The 20,656-nt window shown below is 43.1% G+C and overlaps 2 protein-coding genes across 5 annotated transcripts; one reads left to right on the top strand and one right to left on the bottom strand.

Annotated features, from left to right (window-relative positions):
- The first annotated feature begins 741 nt into the window (after nt 1-741).
- Nucleotides 742-4,349, top strand: psmc5 (proteasome 26S subunit, ATPase 5). 2 transcript variants are annotated; one of them, XM_035146359.2, is made up of 12 exons: nt 742-878; nt 1,723-1,794; nt 1,896-1,965; nt 2,089-2,186; nt 2,270-2,326; nt 2,436-2,666; nt 2,851-2,977; nt 3,085-3,275; nt 3,574-3,672; nt 3,759-3,869; nt 3,952-4,038; nt 4,180-4,349. In XM_035146359.2, the coding sequence occupies exons 1-12, from the start codon at nt 819-821 to the stop codon at nt 4,231-4,233; spliced, it is 1,257 nt and encodes a 418-aa protein (XP_035002250.1). In that variant the 5' UTR covers nt 742-818; the 3' UTR covers nt 4,234-4,349. The 2 variants fall into 2 exon arrangements, with proteins under 2 accessions (XP_035002250.1, XP_035002251.1); XM_035146360.2 differs by lacking the exon at nt 742-878 and adding an exon at nt 1,363-1,387.
- Nucleotides 4,350-4,415: 66 nt separating this feature from the next.
- On the bottom strand, nt 4,416-20,347 carry mpp3b (MAGUK p55 scaffold protein 3b). Of its 3 annotated transcripts, XM_035146354.2 has the most exons (20): nt 20,093-20,347; nt 13,568-13,720; nt 13,024-13,142; nt 12,725-12,802; nt 12,513-12,593; nt 11,963-12,100; nt 11,417-11,498; nt 10,892-10,977; nt 10,720-10,794; nt 9,841-10,037; nt 9,689-9,753; nt 9,095-9,112; nt 8,461-8,502; nt 7,306-7,371; nt 6,942-7,100; nt 6,568-6,648; nt 6,343-6,436; nt 6,044-6,152; nt 5,198-5,317; nt 4,416-5,062 (listed from the first exon to the last, which is right to left on the bottom strand). In XM_035146354.2, the coding sequence occupies exons 2-20, from the start codon at nt 13,602-13,604 to the stop codon at nt 4,883-4,885; spliced, it is 1,827 nt and encodes a 608-aa protein (XP_035002245.1). In that variant the 5' UTR covers nt 13,605-13,720; nt 20,093-20,347; the 3' UTR covers nt 4,416-4,882. The 3 variants fall into 3 exon arrangements, with proteins under 3 accessions (XP_035002245.1, XP_035002248.1, XP_035002249.1); XM_035146357.2 differs by lacking the exon at nt 7,306-7,371; XM_035146358.2 differs by lacking the exons at nt 7,306-7,371; nt 8,461-8,502.
- Between the last annotated feature and the right edge of the window lie 309 nt (nt 20,348-20,656).

Below are 20,656 nucleotides of genomic sequence, written 5' to 3'. Positions count from 1 at the left end.
TGTAAAATTCACCTTTATAAATATATTTATAATTAATATCCATATTGTGTATATATATATAGATATAGATATAGATATAACAGTTTATAAATGCATTTATTTCAATATCTCCTACATAATGTACAAATAGTATATATCCTTGTGGAATCATCCTGGACCACTGCACTTTACTCAAGAACAGTTCTCTACAGATAATATTCCCGTGAGTATTGAAAGGTGTATATTATTTACAAATTCTCTTTATTTAATTTTTAATTTTATCTATTGTTTTTTAAGAAAATATTTTATTCTATTTTTATACTTTCACGTGTTCTCTTGTCTACCTCATTCTGACTTTCTGCTACTGTAACAAGTGAAGTTCCCCAGCATGGGATCAATACATCACACTCATCTCATCTTTACTATAATTAAAGAGGAAGGCCTCTCCTCCGGCGGCACAGCGTCGGAGCTGTGAGCTTGTTGGTGCAGGTTCAGGAGCTCATGCGTCTCCGAGAGCAGCAGTTTCAACCGGTACGGCTGCTTCTCACCTGCAGAGGAGCTGAGACACGTCTGCCACACCTGAGACAACAACCAGCCTCCAACTCTCTCTGCAGTCTCAGTCTGTGCAGTAACACTGGAAGGAATTTACTGATAACTTGCACAATGAATGTTTGGGTAATCTCAGCTTTGAAACTCAACAAACTCATTCTAAACTGAGTGCAACGTGGTTTTTAGAGCCAAAGCACCAACTGCAGCTGGGACGAAAGGTGTAATGATAAGCCAGGACAACAGGGGGCGGTGTGGGAATTCAGTTCCGCTTCATAGTGACACTCAGCCGGATGCGCCTGTTGTCAAGCGGATGCAGAAAATTCAAGATGGAGGTGGACGGGATCGACCATGTAGGTGCTTTTTCTTTGCCGTTTGGCTCATTTCACTGGTTTATCGTCGGGGACGCGTCGCGACGAAGCGCCGAGGGGAGGATTTAGTTAGAATCGGATGTTAGTGACGATGCTGTGAACTTTAAACTCTCAGTTTACTCAACCACAGTGAACGAGCTGCGTTCAGCCGGTTTGCTGTCTCATTGTAGCTAACCCGGCTAGTTAGCTCGCGCTAGCTCCTCTGAATGACTGGCAGTTGTGTGTCCGCCGCAGCCGCCACTGCTTGTTTAAGTTTATGATACACAACGGATACACAACAAACAAGTACAACTTGTTATCATCTCGTTAACAGCGTTACTTCGTTAATGACAGTGCTAGTTAGCTTAGGCGAGCGAACGTCAACTAGCGTTAGTTAGCAAGTAACCTAGCTGGGTGATACTGGTGTTATGCTATTGTTCAGAATAACAGGACTTTGCTGCCGGTTAACATCTTAATTGTGTCAACACCTGAGTTCTGTCCGCTGTAGATCGGTATGTTTGTGTTGTTAATGAAGTCTGACAGTGTTTCAATAATGTAAATACATCTGATTGGAGAAGTTTCATTACGGTCGATATTGACAATTATCACGATAAATGTAACTTTACTGTTTCTTTAAAGATTCTTGCTCCTGAGTGGATGCTGTGGTTTTAAACTTTTTAAACAGCAAAACTTTTTTCCAATTCTGACGTTGATCAATTTTACGCTATTGATGAAAATTACACTGTTGTAATTATCCATAAATCAGTGTATTAATCGCCAATGAAAGTGTCAATAGAAGAAGTCTTGATGCCTGTGTTTTAAGTTTGATGATTCTTCTCTTTAACAGATGGAGATGGGCGACAGTAAAGGCGGCTCAGGTCTCCGGCAATACTACTTGTCAAAGATAGAGGAGTTACAGGTGAGATGAACTATATGTGCACATTTTGAACTGCTAAAATGGCTCAGATTGCTCAACTTCTGGTTTCCTGCAAATCCTGAACCTTTTTGTTTTCTCACCAGTTGACGGTCAATGATAAAAGCCAGAATCTCAGACGTCTGCAGGCACAGAGGAATGAGCTCAATGCCAAAGGTACCCTGTGGTCCATTACTGTAACATCAATGTATTTGAAAATGTATTATCTGTCAAATGAAGCTCTACTGAAATGTGTTATTATGGGTAGAAAGTACTCAAGTTTTTCTCCTTTCTTCATAGTACGTCTCCTTCGTGAGGAGCTGCAGTTGCTGCAGGAGCAGGGATCCTACGTAGGTGAAGTTGTTCGGGTCATGGACAAAAAGAAGGTGCTTGTCAAGGTATGTTGTATTTCTTTTTCGAAGCACACTCTTTTTAATGACAGTTGACAGTTTACATTAAAATGTATCTTCACGATTTTCAGGTGCATCCAGAAGGAAAATTCGTTGTGGATGTGGACAAGAACATTGACATCAATGATGTAAGTATTATAGTTGTTGTAACTGTGATAATGGTTTCAAGCTTCATTTCATGTTTGGTAGTTATGAGTTCAAGTACTTCATCGTATCCCTTTTTCACTTCCTCACCAGGTGACTCCCAATTGCCGCGTGGCTCTGCGTAACGACAGCTACACCCTGCACAAGATCCTGCCCAACAAGGTGGACCCTCTGGTGTCCCTCATGATGGTGGAGAAGGTGCCAGACTCCACCTACGAAATGATTGGTGGCCTGGATAAGCAGATCAAGGAGATCAAGGAAGTTATTGAGCTGCCTGTCAAGCACCCGGAGCTGTTTGAGGCTTTAGGCATTGCTCAGCCCAAGGTGGGTGACTGACAAGAGAGCTGATCGCACACAAGCACACTTTTATTTTCATTGTACTGATTCTTAAAGAAAATTGGGATGTTTTTAATTTCACAAAAGAAAAACAGTAGCTGTAGTCTTATATTGTCTGCATCTGTCAGTGTAAAGAAGGTTCTGATTTCTGTCTGTGTGTTTGTGTTTGCAGGGTGTGCTGTTGTATGGCCCCCCAGGTACAGGGAAGACCCTGCTGGCCAGAGCTGTGGCCCACCACACCGACTGTACCTTCATCAGGGTCTCCGGCTCTGAGCTGGTCCAGAAGTTCATCGGAGAAGGTGCACCCCTCTGTCTTACACTAATCAATTTCACATCCATTATTTTGACTAGATCTTATCAAAACCCTCTGGTCGTCTGTCCTTAATTCCTCCCTCTCTTGCCCCAGGTGCCCGTATGGTGCGCGAGCTGTTCGTCATGGCCAGAGAGCACGCTCCCTCCATCATCTTCATGGACGAGATCGACTCCATCGGCTCTTCTCGTCTGGAGGGCGGATCAGGAGGTGACAGCGAGGTGCAGAGGACAATGTTAGAGCTTCTTAATCAGCTGGACGGCTTTGAGGCAACAAAGAACATTAAGGTATCAAAACAATGTTTCTGGACCATTCACATATCTGATTATTGTAACAGTACACTTGGATGTATTTCATTATATGGTTACTTAAATAAAAAATGTGTGTAGCCTCTGTACATTATTTCTTTTGGTTACACTTTTTTAGTTAGTACACACTTATTTCTGCTTGGTTATAAAACATATATCTATTGTACTGCTTATAAATGCTAGGAGGAGGGAGAAACTGATTTGTTTCAAGTACTCCAATAACTATCGTTTATTTTTGTCTTAATTTGACTAAAATGCACCCCCCCTGTTCCTGCAGGTCATTATGGCCACCAACCGTATTGACATCCTGGACTCGGCTCTGCTCAGACCAGGCAGAATCGACAGGAAGATCGAGTTCCCCCCTCCAAATGAAGAGGTAGACACTTGCACAGGATTTTCACACAGTTGTACATAAAGTAGGAGGTTTTGTGTATGAGTAATTTTAAATGTTGCACCATTTAGGCCCGTCTGGACATCCTGAAGATCCACTCGAGGAAGATGAACCTGACCCGTGGCATTAACCTGAGGAAGATCGCAGAACTGATGCCTGGAGCCTCTGGTGCTGAGGTTAAGGTGAGTTGTTACAGTGAATGGTGGCAGTCTGGTGTGAAATGAGGTCGTACACAATTTAATTTCCTTCTTGTTTGTTCGTCAGGGTGTTTGCACAGAGGCGGGTATGTACGCTCTGAGAGAGAGGAGAGTTCACGTCACCCAGGAGGACTTTGAGATGGCTGTGGCAAAGGTTGGTGGAATAACCTCTCCTTTCCTGAATAGAAAGACTCTAATCCTGCACCTACTTTTTGTTATTTTATCCTTTTTCTCACACAATAAACATTTCTACCTCTACCTGCCTATTGACCCTGCTCTCCCCACTCGTCCCCAGGTGATGCAGAAAGACAGTGAGAAGAACATGTCGATCAAGAAGCTGTGGAAGTAAAGGGCCTTCTGTAGTTCTTGCACACGACGCAACAACAACACATGTATATTTTTCTTCTTTTCGTTTATGGTTTGTAATTGTTGAGTCATTCTAAAGTAAATGGTTTCCCCAAATAATCCTGGATGGATCGTGAGTTTTTTCCCCTCAATTTCCTCTAAGTAGAGATGCCAACAGGAAACATGTTCAACACACTTCTTGTTTAATTCAGTCACATCAGGTAACAGCACAGTTCACCGTGTTCAATATGGCACTTCACATTATAGCTGCTACAATAGACGTTTTTTGTCTTGAACACACAACAGCAGATTCTTGCTTTAGGAACTTTGTCCTGCATGCATGTACTTCCTGCCTGTCGGAGCTGTTCTACTGTACAACATAGATATACAGTATGTTCACCTGCACTGTACCTGTGTCATTACCTGCAGTGATCAATCTAATCAGAGCCACAAGATGTTCATACTGATGAAAGAAAACAGCTTTCAGTGATCGCTGGTGTTCGGTTATGACTCAGCTCATTAACCTGTATCTGTGGAATGGTTATGGCAGCAAACACTGGATCACTCCAGCTCTCGGAGCCTCCTCAGGCAGTTTTCCGTCCTCGCAGTGTTTCACGGTTTGAATATGAAGCAGCCGACCGTAGCTGAGCAGACTAGCTCCTGACCCAGGACACAGGCACCCACTGAGGCTCCATCTGCACCCTCTCCAGTACGGCCTGGAGCTCTGCTAAGGCACTGACTGGGTCCTCTTTCACCAAAACATAGTCCATCCAATGGCCGTAGCTCTCTTCCATCTCCTCCGCCGACTGCTTTATTTCCTGTATATCGTCCTCCTACTCAGCAAGAGGAGAGAGACGTAGATTCAGAGCAGCTTTTAAAATGATACCGCACTCTTCAGAGCATATTCTTTCATGTAAGGCTGCAGTCTAGGTATACAAGTGTTCTGTGAGCAGTTTTATGTGACTCACCGTGACGCCTAAGCTGAGAGAGGAACAGGAGCCGAGCGGTTTCCTTTGACTGTCTTGGACGCGAGGTCGCACAAAGATGACGTACGGTTTGAAGTCAGCAGCACGAAGAGTCTTCAGTGCCTGAATGTGAGGGAGGAAAAAAAAAAACATTGATTTTAGCAGAATATGAGATACTAACAAAACAAGAGGCAACATCTACTGTACAGTTTAAAAGTTTTGTTTTCGGTTTACTCTCAGCTTGTAAAACCATAGTTAAGTAAATCTTTAAACATTGGCTGTGCATTCAAACCATAGACAATATAAACATGTCTCCTCTTCCTCCCACTATCTAGAAATGAAGCCATAATATCCCAGATTCGCATTTGGAGGCGGAGTCTGCGCTGTAGCCATCATAGGAAGCAGCTGTGGTATCAAGGTCCCGCTGATAAACTCGCTCGACCAATCGAAAGTCAGTTTCAGCTGTCAATCATGATGTTTCACCCCCCACAGCACTGGCATTTACTTTTGACTTTCTAGTTTGCTCCATGTCCAATCTGCTAACATGCAGGAAGCCGGGTTTATGCTTTGGCTTCACTTTTGAGGAGCTGTCATGTCCGTCCATCTTTATTTTCAGTCTGATTCAAACCAGAGGTGCGGAAGAAAAGACTGACAGTGTGACATCTTTTTAATAGAGACAGATACAATGAGCTGCTGTAAACTCAGTGTATGTGACCATCTATGATCCTGATGAATGAGGGGATGAGACACTATACTCCACATTCTATGTATATATTCTCTCTCCAGTACAAGTCACCGAAACAAGTCTTAAAAACTGCAGCTGTTTGAGTGTAGAACGTTGGGACTGACCTCTGGTTGCACGTCCACCAGACAGACTTTGTTTTGATCCAAAACTCTATGGATGGACTCCAAACTGGTGCCGTACAAATTATCTTTGTACTCCCCGTATTCAATAAACCTGCAGAAACATGAATTAGAAAGAAAGAAAACAAAGAGCAATCTGGTAACAGCAAGTAATTACAAATCCTGGAGGGCTTCAGTTAATCAGTTTCTGCTTGAGCAGCTTAATTGTTAAATATAAAAACAAACCATTTGGTTTATTTGCTTTATTTACAAGATTTTTTTTTAATTCAGTGTCTGATACTTACTTGCCGTTCTGGATGTCGGCCTCGAACGCTGCTTTAGAAATGAAGTGGTACTCCACTCCTTCTCTCTCGTGACCCTTCCTGGCTCGAGTGGTGTCTCGTGTTGGAACACAGGCGGCAGGAGAACAGTGTGGGGGGGAGAGGATTACTCAACGTGTGTGTTTGAGTGCACATGATTAAGTAACGTGTGAATCGTGATGATTTCATGATCCATGCATTTATACTCACGAGGCACGGCCAAACCGTAGCGTCGAGGGTTCTCAGCTATCACCTTCTGCTTGAGTTCGGAGATCCGAGCTCCCAGGGAACCTGTGAGCAGACAAGTAACAGGAGAGACTTGTATAGTCTGGTCACGTGCCAGGAATATACATACAAGCATATTAACAATATATCACTTAACCGTCATGTCTGGTCTAACTTTAAAGGAGAAACATTATGCTTCAAAATTTTAATTTGTGTTATTACTTGAAAAGTTTAAGGTTCAGAAAACATCACTTTCCTCAGACTATCAGGAGCCGTGTTTTCTGTGTTTACTTTGGGCTTTTCATTTTTTCTCCTTTGATAACAATGTAACCGAGCCCCCCCCCCATCAGCAGACCCACCTATCAGTACTATAAGGCGCGGCCTGTCACCGGGGCGGGGCAGGTATTGTGTCACTTCTTCATAAATCAGGAAATCGGTGTGATTGGCATCTGGAGTGTGAGCTTCACTGGCTGATCCGTGACGCTCTTTCCGGAGGCGGAGGCTCCTGCGCAGACTGGCTGTGGTCAAACACGCACAGAGGTGAGATGGACAAACATCTGGACACACGCTCGTCTAAAACGTCACACTGACACTAAGACAACTTTACATTGAGAAACATAATTCAAGAAACATGTCACACTCCCTGATTAAAAATTCAAATCCTGAGCCATAGATAACACAACACAGCAACTGAACACCACCAGAAGAAATCAGTAAGAGTACCTGAGTAAAAATCCCATGAGAAAGCATGGCCACAGAAGGGAGGGGCTGCCTTACTCTTGGGAGAAACTACAGCTTTTATCATTAGACCATTTATTCAACCAGCCTCTGTAAAGACGACGTGAAGCCATGCATGCTGCATCCGACTCTTCACCAAACACAAGCCAAGCACCTTGAGCACGTAGCGTGAGGAAGAGCGTGTGGAGCACAATGAGATAAATGAGATGACACTGTGAGCAGCTCGGTGGTTTTAGCGTCGTGCACGAAAAGTCGCTGCCACAAGTGTCTGTTGAGCTTCTTAGTGAAAATAGTACGAGAGAGCTCAACGCACTGCAAATTAAGAAAACAACTTTGTAAAGTTATTGCAGTCTGAAGGAACTTCACAAAGCATTGAACTACAGCCAGGTTCATCACTGTTTTCGGTCCCCTGGAGACATTTCTGTTGTTTTCACAATTTGCAGCGTGTTTCTGTATTTGCAGGTGTGTTTTGCAACGCATGTGTTGTAAAATTGATGAAGTTGTCTTAATTACAGCTGATAAATGATTTACTGTTTGGTGGAGGTATACAACCACGGCTTTGCTCAAAGCTGTAGCATTAACATTGAACAAGGAATGAGTTAAATGTGCACCTTACTGAATTAATAACTGTGCATGGATGTTGGACATATAACTGTCCCCTCTGTAGCCTCTTTATGGCCCCTGATCCTGGACCTGCCACTGAACGCAACCATTTGAAACATAAACAAACTGAAATGAACAATATTCTGTATTACGCATCTGAAGTGAAGCTGTGCATCAGATTAAATCTGCACGATTGAAAAATGATGCAAAGATGAGGTGAAGGTCAAACTGGCTGTGGCAGCGGTTTCCAGTCACTTTAAGCCTGATGATTAACAAACTGCTGAGATTGGAACTGGGCTGAGAGGACGACCGTGGATCAGATCAGCTGTGGTGAACAAACTTTCTTGTCATGTTGGAAGTTTCTTTTGACCCCTGACTCTCAAAAATCAAAACCAAACACAAAGCGAAGGACAACAACAACAACACCTCAGGTATGGTTGGCAGCTTCTAAAAGAAGGGATGGGTTAGCACACACACATTTGGCAGAGATGCGATGCGGCAGTGATCAGTAGAAACTCACTGATTGTGCCTCCTCACCTATGTCCTTTCCATTCAGAGAACCCTCACTGCCACAGTCTTCTGTGGGACGGCAAGCAGGAAGAGAACACAGGGTAAGAGCGGGGAGGGACAGCTCCACGTGGAGGGAACTTTCATGTCAGGACACAGCAGGTTAGGACTCAGATTGACAAGTTGTTGAAGGCAACAAAACAGGCAAAGTACAGCGACAAAATAAAGTTCACAAGAATCGATAAGTTTGGGAAAATTCATCCACAAAAACATGAGCTACTTTCAGACATGAACTGAACAAGGGACATTTTCCAGAATTTCCTAAAAAGTTAAATGTGTGACGGTTCCAGTTTCTCTAATGTGACGATTTTGCCGATTTGTTTTTACTGTCGGGGGGGAAGATGTGTTCTCTGTCTTCAGCTGCTTTCACACATGCACTGAGCTCAAGAACATTTTCCTAATAATTTACGTAGCGGCCTTACAGGAGAACGCAAATTTCCGAGTCATTTGCTCCAGATATTTTCAGGGAACCTTTCCTACCAGCCACCTTGTCAAATGTCCTGAAAATGTCCAAGTGAGCCCATGTGAGAAAGCAGCCGAAGAATGTCCTTTTCATGTCTGAGAACAGCGATGCGGTCGGACCACTGACGTCTCGTTCACGTACCTCTCTCAGTACGATCATCTGAGGGCAGCAATGCGAGGGATAACACACAGAGTCACTGTGTTACAGAACATTACAGCCACTGTTCTGAGTTCTTAGTTCTCATGGTTATGAAGTGCACAGTCTCAAATTTGATTATAAAACTTTCCAAATGTCACATCTGATTTTCATCTGTACTTTGAAATCCCTTACAAACTTATCGAAGGTTACTTGTGTGTTAATTGAAGAAAGTCTATACAAGATAAAGGCCATTGCACAACTGAAATGTTTTGCATTCACTTGAGATGAGAGCTTTAGTTTGTGAAAGTTAGAGACACAAGGAAAGAACTTGGACGTTACCACCGTCCGTCGTTTTTCAGACCACTTTGTTTCATTTTACTTTTTTAAAAATTGGATTAAGGATTGAAACGATGGATTATTTTTTTATTTTTTAGATTAACCTCAGATCCCCTGTTCTCGTACATAATCTCTCTTTCTGTGTTTCCTTACCTACATTAGATGTGACCTGCATTACGAGCTGTATCTGTGGATCTAAGCTTCTCGTACATATAAGGTTAGAGGAGTTCATCGTGATTAAAGGAGTGAAGCAAGGCTCACATGTCGAAGGTTTCAGGGACACAGGAGACGGAAAGGAACCCATTTTCATTCTGTATCTGAGACGCCTGAGAAGAAGAAAATAAAAAGATTCATTATTGATCTGATAAAAGGTGAGAAGTTAGTTATTTGACGGATGATTCGACGAAGGCTACCTCTCCTGGAACTGTGTGGAGGGGATGAGGGCGGCACGCAGGTTACAGTCGCCCACTCTCTTGGCCTGCCACCAGGTGGCGTCCTCGTGGCTCACCACCTGAAGAATGTCTCCCCTCTGAAAAGGAAGTCCTGCCTCTTGACACGGTGTGGCCCTGTCCTCGAAGGGAGTGTAGTCAAACAAAGCCCTGAGATAGACCTGCAGGAGTAGTGGGACATTTTTTTTACTTTTAACGCCATGACAGCTCCTCAAAAGTGAAGCCAAATCATCTTAATTGCCCCCTGGTGGCTGGCTGTAGTATATGTCATTAACCCAGCCAAATTACTTCTTTTATAGGATATTTTGTTGCATTTTTGTATAACAAGAGGAGGTAAAGCATCATCATCTATCGTTAAATAAAAGCTATTGAGTTCCCATAGAAAGATATTATGTGTTAGTGAGTTTCACAGATGATGCTTTGTTTGACAGTGCCAGGCTAGCTGTTGATGCTAAGCTAACTGACTGCTGGCTGCAATCTTCTACTGAACGCAAACGAGGGGGGCACATCTTCTGATTTAGAACATGCAGGCAGTAATTGATGGCTAGAAACACCACCATGTGGTCGTATGCCTCCACCAACCAGTTCAGTTTTAGTCTAAAGGTTTTTCCATAATCATACAAGGTCACTGTGACCTTTGACCTCTGAAATCTAATCAGTTAATACGTGAGTCTAAGTGAACATTTGTCCTAAATTTGAACTAATTCCCTCCAGTCGTTCTTGAGATATCGTGTTCACAACGATTGAGGGGTCATAGAAATTTGACATTTTCCCAGTTTTTGGTGGAGGAGTTAAAGTTACTGAACAAACCAGCTTGAGTAAATCGAGTCAGAAAGTCCTCACCCTGCTTTCCCTCAGTATGTCTTCCTCTGCAACAGCCGGGATGATTTTGAGCGTGATGGAGCCTTGTGACTGCGACTGGTGAAAAACATCACAGCAGCTCCGTCATCCACAGGAATCATCAGAGTCTGAACTAGTACGACGCTACGGGGAAAAGTGTATTTTGATCTTTTACCAGAATCTGACTTATTTCATCCGGCCTCTTGTGGGTTATCAGGTTCCCGTTGACCTCGCGAAGCTCATCCCCGACGTGCACCAGACCTGGAAACACACACACGACACACAACCACCAAACAAAAGGAGAATCCCAGTGTGTTTATTACAGTTATTTTTAAAGTTGAGGCTTAGATATGAACAAAAAAAGGACAAATATTCAGTTGGTATAAAATTAATAGCATCTCCATGGCAACAAGCAGGAGCAACTCCTATTTGTAATCTCAAAATATGCAATCTCGTGGTTCTAATCTCAGGGATTTGATCTCTTTTGACAGTTCATGTGGTTACACAACGTAATCCCCCCCACTTCTCTGTCAGGGTATCAGTGGTGATAAAGAGTTTCACACGTACAGCAGGAGTCCGATTATTTTCTGGCACTTTGCTGCTGCAGTCAGGCCCTTGTTCACATTTTTATTCAGAGACAACAAAGGAAGAACACATCTGACACTTGAGTTGTGATATTTGACGCCGTTGGTCGTCTCACCGCTGCGGTCGGCTGCTCCTCCCCTCAGGATTCTGGCCACGATCACGGCGCCCGTCGCATCGTCTCTCCGAATCGTCGCTCCCTGGTAGAAAAGAGGACAAATCAGATTTCCAAACACAGATCTAATCTTCAGTCCACTGCGCCGACACAGTCCTCGGACAGGCCAGAGGAAGGTGGCTGGAAGAGTCAATATCCTGTTAAGAGTAAATACACAAACTCTTGTGCGAGTGGAGTTTTTGATACTCGTCTATGATAATTCTGTGGTTAAATCCCTCATTATGTATGTTTGTTGCTGTTAAGTCTCGGACACAACAAATCTATATTTTGTCCTTTGCTTTAAATATTTCTCATAACATGATGACGCTGATGTTTTTCTTATTTTTCCAGTAAGTTTTGAAATACCTCCATCCCTCTGTTTGCTGATTGGTTTTTGTGTTTGTTTGTGAGCAAATTTACACAAAAACAATTAAACAATTTACCACAAAACTTGGTGCGTGGATGCAGTATGTGTCAGGGGAGAATCAATAACATCTAGGAGACTCTCACCAGAGGCTCCTTGTTCTTCACCAGCCGGACGATCTTCACCGACTCCTCGTCCAGGTCGTCATCCAGATCCTCCGGCAGCGGCGGCAGCACCGGGTCAAAGTTCTTCTGGGCCACCGTGTCATGAGCTGACAGCACGGCCTGCATGAACAATCCAGTTACATGCAAAGATTTTTTAAAAAGCCTGAATGACGATGCTTATAAAGAAAGAGAGAAAACACGATAAACCAAAGAAAAGCCACAAACAATTCAAAAAAGGAGGAATAACATCTTCACTGGCTACTTCTACAAATGAGTGTTCAGATTTCAGAGCCATCACTTCTTCTCACTGCCCAGAAACCCAACAACTTGAACATAATCACATGACAAGTGCAGTTAGGACGTGTTGGGGCAGGAGGCTCAGACAGATCCGATGCTGCTGTTATGTAATAGACGATCAACTTAGAGCAAAGTCGGGGCAACTCAGGGTGACGGGTTTGAGAGGGGATTGGCATTCAAGAAATCGAGCCCCAGAGGGAAAGAGAGTCTGGGCTGAAATAGAAACTGTCGGTACCTTGAGGTGAGGCGTGCTCAGCAGGAGAAGCAGCTCCCTCTCGTCTTCCTCCAGGGGGCCGTTCTGGAGCTCCTCAGCCAGCTGATGATGAGGAGAATCACTGACATTTTAAAACAAAGTCCCACATCTCATAATGAGTTACTTTAGAAATGTGTATTAGTATTAAATCACAATAGTATTCGATATTCAGATTTGGTTCAGATTGCACCTACGTCCTCTGCCAGACAGGAGGCGCTGTGCAGGACTGGAGTGGGGTTCTGTTTCTCGTACAGCTTCAGTTTTTCATGGATCTGTGACGGAGCAACAAACATCAGCAACGTCCAGTATTTTCCTTATTAAGTGCACATTAAGTTACATTTATGTTTATTATTGTTAATTTACTCTATAAAAACCTACTTTAAGTTCGGGTAGAACGTTCTGATACTGCTCTAGTTTCTTTGTTGCACAAGAAATCACAAACACCACATATGTCAAAAGTCCCATTTCCTCCGATAGAGTATATCAGCTTTACCGTCATGAGGTAACCGAGGCTTTTCTCACTGAAGACGTCTTTGAGGAAGACGAGGTCCTCTTTGTGTTTGGCACCCGGGTGGAGCTGAGAGGTGAGCAGGGCCAGGGTCTCATGCAGCCCTGCAGTCAATCATAGAAACCAGGAGTCGTGTGTTGTGTTCAAGGACTAAAAAAAGGGGCTGCACTTGATACTGACAAGAAGCTTTTTGATTATTACAAATGCAGTAATAAAAAAGATGCAGCGAGCCACAACGGATTAAAGCAGGGCGATAAAACGAAAGCAGTTATCGCAATATAATTTTCCTCAATAGTAATCTAACAAACGTTCTATATATATTGATATACTGCTTATGCAAGAAAAGAAAATAAATTTAGCTCAGGTTTTGGCTGTGACACCATTTAGGAACAGGAATAGGAACATTCTTGAAATATTATCTAAACTCCAGTGATGTTTTGTTTGATGCTATAGAATGTGCATGATTTATAAGTGAGTATAAAGCATCAGAGAGAATGAAGAAGTAGTTTGAGCGTATGTGAGGCTGTACCTGTGCTTGTAGACACGATGGGCATGGCTTCAATCATTCAGAGGAGGGTGCAGAGGGGGGAGAACAGGGGGGGGGGGAGGAAAAACAAAGCAGGCGAGGCCTCTTTAACTCTCTTCTCTTCTCGTTGGCCTCCGAGGAAAATCACCAGCACAACTGGGGATAGAAAAAAAACCCACCCACATTAGGGAAGAGGCTTGGAATTTAGATTTTACCCTCAGGAATATGTTTTGTTTTGCAAAGAACAAGAGTCTATGGTTCTTTTTATTTGTAATGTACTGTGGGATTAAATCTGAGACACATATTTCTGCAGATATTTTAAAAATGATACAAAGTGGAAAGACGATAGAAGCAAAAATCTGATCTCTAGTGATGCTACTAAAGAGAAAAAACCTTTACGACAAACTAGAGGTGAGGAAAAAAAACATCATTCATCTCCTTTAATCATTCCTCCTTCCAAATTAATATAAAATGTAAATATATTTTCAAAAAGAGCATCCGACCAGCCACAACCTGACAGTGATGAATCAACCCATTACTGCGCTGATAGAATAATTAATAGCTGCTCTCATTACTGAGTCTCGCGGCGTTAATTTCACTTCATACCGAGCGGCAGTCAGACGAGAGGAGACGGAGACCGACCACTCTTCTCCTATAGCATCCTTCAGATCGGCTGTCACCATGGCAACGTCATAGCGGTAGTAATGGCTTCCTTTTGTGTACAACTCAAGAGTCTCGCTGATGATGCATTTCATTATCGCGCTGTTGTTGTGTCACATTGAAGCATGTGGCTTCACATCATTTACACTAACTCACAGCATTACATCATTGTGAGTCTATGAATAAGAATTTAAAAGCAAAACGCAGAATCTGATATTATAACTGTCCAACTACTGTGGGTTTTCCTGCACGTCTGCCAGTAGAAAGTCGCTGGGTGCACTGGTTAGATCATCATCCACATTCTTAATTAACAGCTGCACATGTCCGCTTGCTGCATACCTGCTCTAACCTTGAACCAGCGACTGGAACGAGTGGCTGTGTAGGTGGCTCGGAGGGGCCGAGACCCCAGCACCAACACACGTCTGTGGGAGGGTCGCAGCGATAAGATGCCAGTTGAACTTACAGCAGCGCGTATGTGTGTGTGTGTGCATGTGTGGGCTTGATCGTGCACACTCATGTGCAGGCTGAGGGGCATTCATGAGAGCAGTTATTCATCACATCCAATTTCAACCAGCAAAACAGCATTAACTCTATCGAGGTACACGGAGCAGAGCCGGATTAAGGTTGTTTGAAATCCACGATTAAATCCAGTCAAAGGTCCAGAACACTCCAGCATTAGTTAAACAGAACAGTCGGGGGCGTTGTTTTTACTTCAGTGATGCGTTGGTCTGTATCTAGACCTTCATTGCAAAGCTTCACAGAGGAAAGCTCTTCAATCAACTCTCGCCAACAATAAAATTATATCAATATAAACCAATTTCCAAAAACAGTCCAGGCTCATCGTCTCCATGGTTGTAGTCAAAAAGAGCTCAGGCTGCCTGTTAAATTGACAAAACATCCATGAAGTCAATTATCATGTCATCCATCTTTACCTACAATCTATAGCTGTGTCTAAAATCAGGGGCTGTATCCCTCAGAAGCTGCATTTGAAGACAGAGGTGGGATTAGGTCCCATTTAGAAGCCCTCGCTCAAATGCAGCCAACAAACCCCTAACCTGGACCCAGCAACCAGTTAGCTTAGCTTAGCATGAAGACTTAAAACAAACGAGAAACAGCTAGTTCCAAAAAAGGAGGTTTTGTGTGTTTTTCTGCTGCACCTCAGTAAATACACACATTATGACAGACGACACCAGCGACACCAGTGATTTGTAATCACACATCTTGTCTCTGTGTGATCACTGGAGCGTGTCATGACCTTTGACCTCTCCCTGTGAGCGACCCTCAATCGGGCATTGATCATAATTCCCCCAGATTGATTCCATCTAATGCTGCTCCGCCATCAGGGTGTAAAAAAAAAAATCCATTCTGCACATTATCAGATACACACACTCTGCCGAGCTGGTTTATAACTGAACGAGCCGAGCGGCTAATATCTACACATGTTTGTTTCTCTGTCAGTGGAACGACCATGAACCTTAGTGGACAAACAGATTATCAGCAAAGGAAAGTTACTTTAAAATCTACGTACCAATCCCATATCATGTCTTTAAAGTAGATTAGTTTGATCCAGATAAAACTGCACATTTCTTTTCCCGGAAATCACTTCTACTCCGCCGCTCGCTCCAAAACAGCAGCTGCACTGTATCGTCCCCATTTTTAGAGCAGCAAAGAAGAAGTCATTTCCGATTTTGTAGCGTTACACTTCGGAAATATTTCATGCAGGAAAGCCGCAGAAGTAAAGCAGCGACGTGTATTATATGCAAGTCTTCAGTTTCGAGGGGCGTTTAATCATTTCGGTTCTTTTCTTGTTGACTAGATCATAAAAGAAGTTCTATGTTTTTTATTTCTGAGTGTATTTGCGTTTCAATTCTGAGCCAGTAACTGTTAGAACAGCAGTTAGAATACGTCTGTAATGGCCAATACACAAAATCTGGTTATCGGAACATCTCTACTATAAAACTGAATTAATATATAGCCTCTATATATGTTGGGGAGAGAATAAACAACATTTTCTGGTGTTCAAAGGAAAGTCTGTTTTATTTTTGGAGCATCACATGACCACCATGACCTCCGGCGTGTGTTTCCCTGCCGTCATCCAACCGCGGTCTTCTCTGCACACTTGGCCCAAGTTCCTGACCTTTCCCTCCATCTCCTCTGCCCTCCATCCGACTCACTCTCTCTAATCACAAGAGGCTGAGCGCAGATTAAACATCCTTCTGGGTCCCCCCCCCTCCCTCTCTCTCGCTCTCACTCAACGACTCTTTGGTCTAAATACTTGAGGTTCCCACTGGCCATATGGTGGTATTATGCGGCTCCCTTGATTTAAGACGGCCTTTCTCGCGGCTGTGTGCATCACAGAGGATTTCAGTGAACACAATGGTGCCGATAAGAAAGAACTGGTGGATTAGAAGAGAGGCTGAAGAGCAGCGAGGACGGAGCGGAGCTGAAGAAGTAGCTCGGGTCTTTTCAGCGTCGCCTCTATAAACGAACAGACTGATATTTTTTAGCAAGAAGAACTCCATGAAGCCCGAAGCAATTAAATGATTAGATGGTTTGTAGAAAATCAATTAGGAACAATTTTAATAACTGATTTATCGTGTTAAGTAATCTATAAAGAAATTTAAATATGTGACAGTTCCAGCTTCTCTGACGTGATGATTAGCAGATTTTTCTCTATATCATAAAATGAATTAAGGTAATTAAACTTTCTAACGGTCGGGGGAAGATGTGTCCTCTGTTTTTAGCACTGAAGTTCGGGTATTTTCTTTTCCAGAGAAGCTGTGTGTGAGAACGTGAATGGCCGAGTCAGTTGTTCCGGACGTTTTCCGAATCTTTTCCCTTCAGCCCCTTTATAGTAACATGTGATGTCTCTCTGCCTCTTCGTCGTTTATCCTCCCAACACCTGAGGATCGTGACAAAATTATTCATCCTAAACCAGGCACTGACACACGCTACAGACAAGCACGGGACCTTATACACGAACCTTATGTCGCTGTCCACGCTACACACGCTACACACACACAGACACACACACACTGCACCTGTTTACCAGACTCATTTGCTGTTGGACGGGTCCCGAGGGGGAGACTGAGAGGGGTGAGGTCGCCATCACGCTGCTGACGCCATCTGCCCACCACTCTGCGTGTGTGTGTGTGTGTGTGTGTGTGTGTGTGTGTGTGTGTGTGTGTGTGTGTGTCCACCCACCACCAATGATGCCACCCACATGGCTGATCTGACATGTTTGGATATGACAAATTTCATTCCAATATCCGCATGGGAAAAAAAAAAAAAAAAGTTGCCTGCTGTACATTTTGCCGCAGAATTACAATCTAATCCTGTAGCAACTCCACAAAAGATTTATGTCCCTCAATCCAAAAATCAAATGCTTTCTCTTCCCTGTGAGAATTATAAACAACAGCACGTCTGCATTTCAAATAGGATGATTTGGTCTTTAAAAGCCTTGTTTTGCTCAACAAAAAGTCAGATTAAAACTAGAATGGCTCATACCTCCGACAGTCCCCTTATGAAACCACATTTAAATTCACTACATCCAGGTTTTTATTTAGATCGGCAGCAAACTACGCACACTCATAAATACCAGTCTCCTTAAAATGTTTTCTTTTTAATCAAGATCCATGAATTATTCTCTGAGAAAATGTTGAAAAAAACGTTCTGTCATACGATGTTAAAGAAACTTAAAAAAAAATCCTGGAACGACCCCCTGATCCAGATTTGCATTAAAATCCTGCCTGATCCAAGTTTCATGCTAATCTGTAATCCAGTAGTTCCTGTTTGATCAAACTATCAAACAAAAACCCGACGTCTCTCCACAAGATTTTCAGCAGCCAAATAGGTTTGAGGGTCAGAGGAGGACGTTGACATGTCGGCTGATAAAGAGCCATCGTGTCTGGTCCACAGCCAAACTTTTACTGATGTGAACTCCCACCGAGCCACAGTGGTCGGAGTAAATGCACCGAGCCACAGGGAGGAAGAGGGGACATGGCTGGTGGATGGATTACGAGACAACGGGATGCTGAGGAAAAAACAAACAAACACACGCCCACTTGATAAGAGCAAGACGCCCGGACTGAAAGAGACAAGTCTTCATGTCGTTTCTTTACATTTTGTTCCACATTCATGTAGTTTTGTGTTTCTTCACGGTCATTTAACGTCTCTTTGACTTTGTGTTTCATCTCTTTATAGACTTTTAACGTCTCTGTGTTGTCATGTTTCATCCATGTAGTTGTTTTTACCTTCTTGTGGGTCAGCCTTTTTTCATTTCTCTGGTCTTTTTGCATCTCATTGGGTTTATTTCTGCATCTCTTCGAGTCTTTTTTGCATCTCTCTGCTATCTCTTTGCATCCCTCTGGTCTCTTTGCATCTCTCTCTGGTCTCTTTGCATCTCTGTGTGGTCTCTTTGCATCCCTTTGGTCTCTTTGCATCTCTCTCTGGTCTCTTTGCATCTCTGTGTGGTCTCTTTGCATCCCTTTGGTCTCTTTGCATCCCTCTGGCCTATTTGCATCTCTCTGTGGTCTCTTTGCATCCCTTTGGTCTCTTTGCATCCCTTTGGTCTCTTTGCATCTCTCTGCAGTTGTTTTGTGTCTCTTTGAGCCATTTTTGCATCTCTCTGCTGTAATTTTGCATCTTTCTGCTGTCTTTTTTGCGTCTTGCATCAAACAAACGGCATCAAGAACCAACGACAAACCACCTGCCCACAAACAAGGCCCTCTTCCTAATCAGTGCATCTGTTTGACTCACAGAAGTCAATCTTTAAAGCAACATGTTACTAAAAATGAGTCTCGAGTGTCCCTCTGTCTTCTGGCTGGGTTTAAACACACGTTATCCCTCGAGTCTGTGTTTACTAAAACTACGGTGCGTAACCCTGACCTTCACTGGCTCTGCTGCTCCTCCTCGGAGCCACGAAGCCATAAAACAGAGCCTGTGCTGTCCTGCAGCGAAGCGTGACCGAGCTGCAGGCCTGTCCTGTGAACCCACCGCTCACTGAGGTCACCAGACACTGAGCTGTGTTCATACTGATCAGCCTCCCACTTTTATTTACAACATTTATTAAGCATTTAATGAGCCCATACAGCCTAGAAGACGGTGCACGACCACATGCATCCTCCTCCTCTATCTGTCATTAATATGCAGCACAGTCACATGGAAACGAAAAAGCCTGAGAAACACGTGCACTTCTGCACAAAGTAGAACAAGTCTGGTTCTTGCTCGACTCATCCTGCAGTTTATATGTAATCCAGCGAACAACAGACAGATGAACAAACAAAGACATAACACATTTATTCTAGTTTAACTTGCAGGAATGAATCAATTGAGAAAATAGTTGCCCATTATTTTCCTGTTGATCCACCAATCATTGCTGTTCTAATCCCAAATTGAGGATTTTCTGTTTAATCTCAACATCCAGAATTCTGTCCAACAAACATTAGAAGTTTGTCTTTATGACCACGAGATTTATTTTGATAAAACCGAATGTGGCTTCACTTCAGACTCACACATCCCCCTTTTCTTTACAACATCCAAGGATGCTTTAAACCCACACAGTCTGTAAGATGCTGCACGACCACACACACACACCCTCTGTCCCAGTGTGATGTTGTGTTGTTGTTGGTCACATGCAAACCTTCATTCACATGTCAGTGATCCACATGGGTTCAACACACGTGGAAACAAAAAGCCTGAGAAACACGTGGATTCCTGCACAAGGCTGATGGAGAGTAAATACACACACACACACACAAACACACACAAACACACACACACACACACACACACACACACACACACACACACACACACACACACACACACACACACACACACACACAGAAGGACCATCATCACCCTCACCTTGTGGAGGCTCCTCTTGTGTTTCCCTCTGTTGTCTCCAGACCAGACACTCAACCCTCCTCCTCTCTCTCTCTCTCTCCTCTTTTCTCTCCCTCTTTTCTTTTCTCTGTCTCCAGCTTTTATTCCTCCGCTCAGTCCAGTCTCTTTATCTATCCATCTATTTATCTATCTATTTATTTATCTATCTATCGCTCAGTGAACCTCCCCTTCCCCCTCTGTCAGTCAGCTCTCTCCCTCTTTCTCTCTTTCTCTCCCTCCGTGCTGCCTTCAAGTGCTTCTCATAAAACTCGACTTTTTTTATTTACACAAGTACCTTTAACAAAGCGATTTTACAAAGTCACACCATCGTTGTACTTTTATTATATTTTAATAGTTATTGTTTTATACACATTTCTATCTATTTTGTTTGTATTATTTTTCTGTTTCAACCCATTTTTACTTTTTCATACAGATTTAAACCTTTTGCCTCTTTTTTATCTTTTCACCTCCTTAGTTCTGCTTATTTTCTTGTTTTGCTTGAAATTGTTTTAAACTGTGCTTTCTGATTTGATTTGTTATCTTTCA

This window comes from Hippoglossus stenolepis, chromosome 21 (assembly GCF_022539355.2).
Source record: "Hippoglossus stenolepis isolate QCI-W04-F060 chromosome 21, HSTE1.2, whole genome shotgun sequence".
Taxonomy (NCBI): Eukaryota; Metazoa; Chordata; class Actinopteri; order Pleuronectiformes; family Pleuronectidae; genus Hippoglossus; species Hippoglossus stenolepis.
The sequence above is the reverse complement of the archived record's forward strand: the minus strand, read 5'-3'. Positions and strand labels throughout refer to the sequence as shown.